The sequence below is a fragment of the Lathamus discolor genome, chromosome 13 (assembly GCF_037157495.1).
Source record: "Lathamus discolor isolate bLatDis1 chromosome 13, bLatDis1.hap1, whole genome shotgun sequence".
Lineage (NCBI taxonomy): Eukaryota > Metazoa > Chordata > Aves > Psittaciformes > Psittacidae > Lathamus > Lathamus discolor.
Window position 1 is genome coordinate 8,393,696 of NC_088896.1, and position 6,400 is coordinate 8,400,095.

General features: G+C 51.9%; 1 protein-coding gene across 1 annotated transcript; it reads left to right on the top strand.

Annotated features, from left to right (window-relative positions):
• The first annotated feature begins 1,319 nt into the window (after positions 1-1,319).
• Positions 1,320-2,746, top strand: NOG (noggin). Its single transcript, XM_065693554.1, has one exon. The coding sequence runs from the start codon at positions 1,899-1,901 to the stop codon at positions 2,568-2,570; it is 672 nt and encodes a 223-aa protein (XP_065549626.1). The 5' UTR covers positions 1,320-1,898; the 3' UTR covers positions 2,571-2,746.
• The last annotated feature ends 3,654 nt before the right edge of the window (positions 2,747-6,400 follow it).

Sequence of the window (6,400 nt, forward strand, 5' to 3'; positions counted from 1 at the left end):
AAAGCAAAGCGAGAGTTGGTTTAAATATAACTTAGAGTGAAAATAGTTGAGAAAATATTGTTACTTTTTAGGAAAAGAAATATGTTCACCTCAGTAATAAGATCTCTGTATTATTTTCAAAGTGACCCTAAATTTAAAGGTTAACATTTAAACAAGTGCATAAATAATTCAGGTGGAATGGCTGAGCTCGGTCCCATTAAACTTGGGCTCCTAAGTGCCTAAATAGCCTGCAGGAATGGGATTCGAGCGCTTCAGGAAATATTACTGGAACCGTAATGGCCTGTTCGCCCCCCTTGCAGCGCGGTGTCCGGCGAGTGCTCTTGGCGAGGCGGCGGCTCCGAATGGAAGTACCGTTTAGTATCAATTTTTTACGTTGTTTTATGCCTCTGCTGCTGAGGTGGGTTTCCCGTCCTGTCCGTGCGGGCTGGGGCACGGCTGGAAATGGTGTTGCTGATGATGGGGAGAGCTCTCGGAGAACTCCCTAGACAAAATGCTTAGGCAGCGCTCGGGGGCCGGAGCGGAGCGACCCGCAGCGGGATCTCGGGGATCGCGGGCTCCGTGTGGAGGGTCCCGCTCGGCGGCAGCCCCTGGCGTGCGAGCACGGCCGCGGGGCCCGCTCCTCCCACCGGGGATGCTCCGCAGGGGGTTCCACGCCGGTTTCGGCGGGCGCGGGACGCTCATGCCGGGGGCTTCCCCGGCCGCGCAGCCCGCGGCGGAGGCGCCGGCTGCCCGCCGCTCCTCTCCGGCCGGTGCCCGCCGCCCGCCGGCGGCGCCGCCAGCAGAGGGCTCGCTCCGCCCGGGAAGGCGGCCGGCGGCGGCCGCGCGGCGCCGGGGCCGCGGGCGGGCGCGGGCGGAGGAGGTGTCTGCGGCGGCCCCGCGGGCGGGCGGGCGGCCAGCCGGGCGGGCGGCGCGCCGCGGGACCCATGTGCGGGGCCGGGCGAGCGGCCCCGGGCCGCCGGGGTAGCGCCGACCGCGGCGGGGGAGCCGGCGCGGAAGCCTGCGCTCCTGCGCGGGGGGAGGCCGCGCTCCGCCGCCGCGCGGGCTGCGCCCATGGGGTGACCGGCGCGGCGGGGCGCGGCGGCGAGGCCGAGTGAGGAGCCGGCGGTGGAGGCGCGCTCCGGCGGAGCGGGCCGGCTGCCCCGGGGAGAGCAGCATCTCCCGGGGCGCGGCGGGCTCGCGTGAGCGGCGGCGTGCGGGAGGCGGGGGGAGGCAGCGGCGGCTGCCGGCTCAGCCTGCCCCTGCGGAGGGTGTGGGCAGGGGGAGCCGCGCGGTCCGGGACTGTTGTGGGAGTGGGGGTTGTGTTGTGTGTGTGGGTTTTTTTTAAGGGGGGTGGGGTGGGTTAGAAGAGAGTCTGTGGTTTCCATGGAGATGAAGCTGAAAGTGCAGGAAATTTAAAGGCTTTGGGTCCTTGCAAAGCAGACAAACTGGTGCCAACGTGCGTGGCTGCTGCTGCTGCTGCTGCTGCTGAGGAGGCTGCTTCGCGGACGGCGGAGAGGAGCGGGGAGGAAGAATCGGCAGCAACTTCTCCCATACGCACGGGCAGACAACGAGGAGCAGCAACAGCAAAGCAGAATTTGCAACAAAAAAGACGCATCTCCCTTTGCCGGGGAGGGTGAAAAGAAGAGGCGGCAGCAGCACAATTTTGGAGCGGCTCCACCAGGAGAAATTTTATCGAGACGCCTGCAAGGAGAGTGTTTGCAGGGGGCTTGTTCTGCGGGCTTGTGAGGGGGCTGCCTTTGCCGGTGGTGCGGGCAGCGGAGGGGATCCCCCGTAAAGACAAGCTATTTTGGATATCCCCGTACAAGTTTTCTGATGTATTTGCTTGCACCTTCTTCCCCTGCTGCTTGGTGAACCCAGCCCCCCTCTCCCCCCCCCCCCCCCCCAGCGGTCTCCCAAGGATGGATCATTCCCAGTGCCTTGTGACTATATACGCCGTGGTGGTTCTGCTGGGTCTCCGGCTGGAGCAGGGCGCCTGCCAGCACTATCTGCACATCCGACCGGCTCCCAGCGACAACTTGCCCTTGGTGGATCTAATCGAGCACCCGGACCCTATCTTTGACCCAAAGGAGAAGGATCTTAACGAGACCTTGCTAAGGAACCTCATGGGCGGACACTTCGACCCTAACTTTATGGCTGTTTCCTTGCCCGAGGACCGGCTCGGAGTGGACGATCTAGCTGAGCTGGACTTGCTGCTCAGGCAGAGACCCTCGGGAGCGATGCCCAGCGAAATCAAAGGGCTGGAGTTTTACGACGGGCTGCAGCCGGGCAAGAAGCACAGGCTGAGCAAGAAGCTGCGCAGGAAGCTGCAGATGTGGCTCTGGTCCCAGACCTTCTGCCCGGTCCTATACACGTGGAACGATCTCGGCAGCCGCTTTTGGCCCCGGTACGTCAAAGTGGGCAGCTGCTACAGTAAACGGTCTTGTTCAGTCCCAGAAGGCATGGTCTGCAAACCTGCCAAGTCCGTGCATCTGACGATCCTGAGGTGGCGGTGCCAGCGCCGGGGCGGGCAGCGGTGCACATGGATCCCGATCCAGTATCCCATCATCGCGGAGTGCAAGTGCTCCTGCTAGGGCTGCGCTGCCCCTCCGCCCCGCGCCGCGGGGACCTGGGCTCACACAGACATGAGGGACATTTGCTTTCTGGTTAACGTTGTAATGCACTGTAACGTGTAGGAGAATGTATATTGTGTGTATATATGGCACCGGTTTAATATACTATTAAAAGGTCAGTATTATACGTGAAATAATCAGCGTCTACTGTATTTTTAAGACTATTATCCTGATCGTTGCTAATGTATCTTTTTGGGGGTATTTATATTCCGGAGAGAAGTTGCTTCGCTTTGGCGAAGTAGGATTTTTGTTGGTTTTTTGTTGTTTGGTTGTTTTGTTTTGTTTTGTTTTTTGAGTTTTGGGGGGTTTTTTGGTTGTTTGTTTTTTTTTTTTTAATAAAAGGATTAAAAAGTAGAAACCAAACTTTTTGATAAGAAAACGTCTTAAAGCTATTTTCCATTATTCGGAAAGCGTGTGTGTGAGGGTTGGTTTTTTGGTTTTTTTCTTGTTTTCCTTATGGACTTTAGATTTAAAATAAAAAATAAGCGCCTAGAGCACAATGTTATTGTAAATAGAGAGGACAGTTTGAATGACTTAATCCTATGTAAATGAAGAGTATCTGCTATTTATTCTTTATATCCTTGTAGTAAAAGCGCAGTGCAGAATTAAAGTCAACCACTAAAACACGAGCCGCTTGGATTCTGTTTGCTATCTGCTCTGCCCGCCCTCGGGGGGGTGTCTCCGCTCTGCTCCGCGCTCAGCGGGACGTTCCGCGCCGGCGGGAGGGGTAGGAACCTGCTCGCGGCTGTGCGGAGGAGCGGGGTCCCCTCCGTTGCGGTACTGTGGGGGGGTCCCGCCGGCTCCGCTCTGCGCCGCCCCCCGCCGAGGCGCTCACCGCAGCGCGCAGGCGGGGCGGCCCGGCGGCAGCTGGCTTGGGGGTTTCTTTTTTAACCGCTTGACATTTCATTTACAAGGGGACACGTGTCTTTCACACCTACCATTGTGGTGGGACATTGCTGAAACTTGACCCTTGGGCTCTGGGGGCTTTCAGCGCAGACACGTTATTAGCCCGATCCTATGACAGCCTCGCACCCCTCCCCGCCCGGCCGCCGTCGCCCCTCGCAGCCCGGTTAACTCTTGGGCTCCCGCCAGCCCCGGGTGCTCTTCGCCTCCCGGCGCCCGGCAGCACCGGGCTGCCCCGGGGCCGCCGGGAAGCCGCGGTAGGAACGGCCCCGGCCCGCGGGCGCGTTACTGTCCCGCGGCTCGGTCGAGCCCGTCGCGATTAAGCAAGTGTTTTGAGTTTTCCGTGCTGGAAGCTCCGGCGGTCCGTATCTCATAGATGCCAACTGCAAAAACAAACTCTCCACGTGCGCTTCGGAGGCTCCCTGACAGCGCAGGAAACCGTGTTCCTTATTTGTCTTGGAATCAACAACCTTTATATTTTGTTTCCCCCAAACCGAGGGCATCTGTGTCATTATCTTCAACCCGTGGGTCTGCCAGTGCCAAAACCCAGCCCTGCTTTCTCTGACGTTTAGCTCGCCTGTCTCCAAATGCATATTCATTCCTTCTCTCGCTCTTTCGCTGCGTTTTACCACCCGTCTCTTTGCTTCTAATTTCAATAGTTTGGGAAGGGGGAGGGGGGGGGAGGAAAATCAGATCTTGGGACATTTAGGGTATTCATTAACCTAGTGAAGAGGAACAGAGGCATTATTACTCACATAGAAGGCACCCTGCCCCCATGTCTATCTAAGGGTTCATTGTAAAAGGATTAAAAGTTAAAGACCTTCATCTTATGATTCCTTCATTTAATCTTCGTGGCGCCTGAAAGACATGCTGGATGGATGATCACATTTAAAATATTCCTAATGTCGGCTACCTTAGGACTCCAGGCAGGGCAAACAAACGTAATTTATTTCTAGAAGAAAGGGTATATTGAGATGTTTAAGTTTATGAACCACCATTACCATGTATATTTGTTAGGTTCTGACAAATACCCAAATAACATTAAAATCAGCCATTCATCACATATGAATTTATGCAAAACCTTGTGTGCCTGGGGCCAATATTTTTTTAGACAGAGTTTCATTTGCAAAAATAAAAAAAAAAAAAAAAAAAAAAAAAGAAAGAAAAAGTTTGTTTAAAAAAAAAAAAAAAGCCCAAAGCAAGAGTTTTTCATGAGTGGTAAACACGAGAATTATGTGAACAGAAACTATTTCATACTGGGATGGCAGCCAGGGACTCGGGAATGTCAACAGAAGTTCTGCGAAGGTTGAAAATGTCACTGGATTACAATACAAGGTCCTTTGCCCCATTAGCAAACTTTACTGAAGTGATATTGGCACTGCTGAGCGAGGGGACTCACCCTGTGATTTATCTGCCTGTGAGCCCAGTCATGGGGCAAACAGAGGCTTCAGCTGGGAACCACCACGCGCTGTTTGCTTATAGAGCCTCAGTCTTTATGTGTGCAGAGATGTGTGTGGATTTGTGAGTGTTACGTGAGTGTGAAAGAGTCTTGTTAATGTAGTCTAAATATCCATCACCGTATCCGTCTTCTCTTTAATCCGATAGTCATTGCAATCAGTAGGACATATGTTCTTGCATCCTTTCTCAACTAAGAGTGCCCCATTATTAATAAATTGACAAGAATATTTGGGGTTAAAAAAAAAACAGGTTTCCCCATGCACAAGGCCCATGACTTTATTTTCTTTTTGAATAACTAACTAGATTTTGTCAGCTGGTAGAGCAAAAATAAACTCGTAGTTTGCACTGTTGTTTCTGGTCAGGTTCACTTTCTGGTCCTCCTGCCCCAGTGTTGAAATGTTTGGCTTGCAGTGGAAGTGTTTCAAGCCAAACAAATAAAATATCTTTCTGATGAATGTTTCTATGCAAATCTTCTTAATATTGGATTTTGTAATATGTTTTTAAAGCAAAATTGAATTATGGCTCTTTTAAATTGAAATCAGTTCATAACACAGCCAGTTTTTGTTTGCTTATCTTTGTAGTGGCATCGTAAGACCTCACAGAGACCACTGTGGGGAAGAAATAAGAAGGGAAAGGTTAAAAGTTTGCTTCTAGCTACTCTTCAGTTCCTTCTTTTGCAATTCCAGTGTTTTAAAGTGCAATATTGGAAATTGAGATTAATTCCTACCTCCACCACAGACTGTATAGCATCATTTGAGTCATTTACCCTTTGCTGCAGTTCCTTGTGACGAGTCCAGGACTTCATCTTTTGTGTCAGTGCATTGAGTCTTTATCCATGAGAATTTGTTCTTTCACACCATGTGCTTATTCAAACCTAGTAAAAAAAGTTAAGGCCTGGTGTTCAAGGGAGGTGGCTTGATGGGGTTGGATTTAGCATCCAAGACATTGATTTTGCCAGTGCAGAGCAGTACCTCATGTAGGACTCTCAAATGCTGCATACTTCTGTTTATCAGGGAGAGCATGTGACTTTTAACAGAAGTTGTGATGGTACAGGTGAATTTGAAAGGGCTGCGAGTAATACGGTTGATAAAAGGATTGAAAACATAAAGATGTCCCGCATTTGTAATAAGCTCAATCAGAATTAGTCCTGGTAGTGTGAAGAAAAAGACCCAGCCAGGAGAAGTTTGTTACGCATCGAACCATCACAGGGTTGTGTCCTCACACATGTACTTAACTGAAAAAAATCCAGTTGATTCATTTAGCATTTTCAAAACACCACCCCAAAGATAAATGCTTGAGATTGCGTGAGTGCGTGATGGAGTCATCGCAAAAATAACCACAGCTAGACATTCCCCCAGTAGTGTTTGTAGAAATACTGGATAAGTTTTTCCTCTTCCATAGTTTTAATGGAGAACCTTAATTTAGTAACA

Excerpts from the sequence above, each read along its gene's own strand:
- NOG (XM_065693554.1), top strand. The coding sequence starts at position 1,899 with ATGGATCATTCCCAGTGCCTTGTGACTATATACGCCGTGGTGGTTCTG.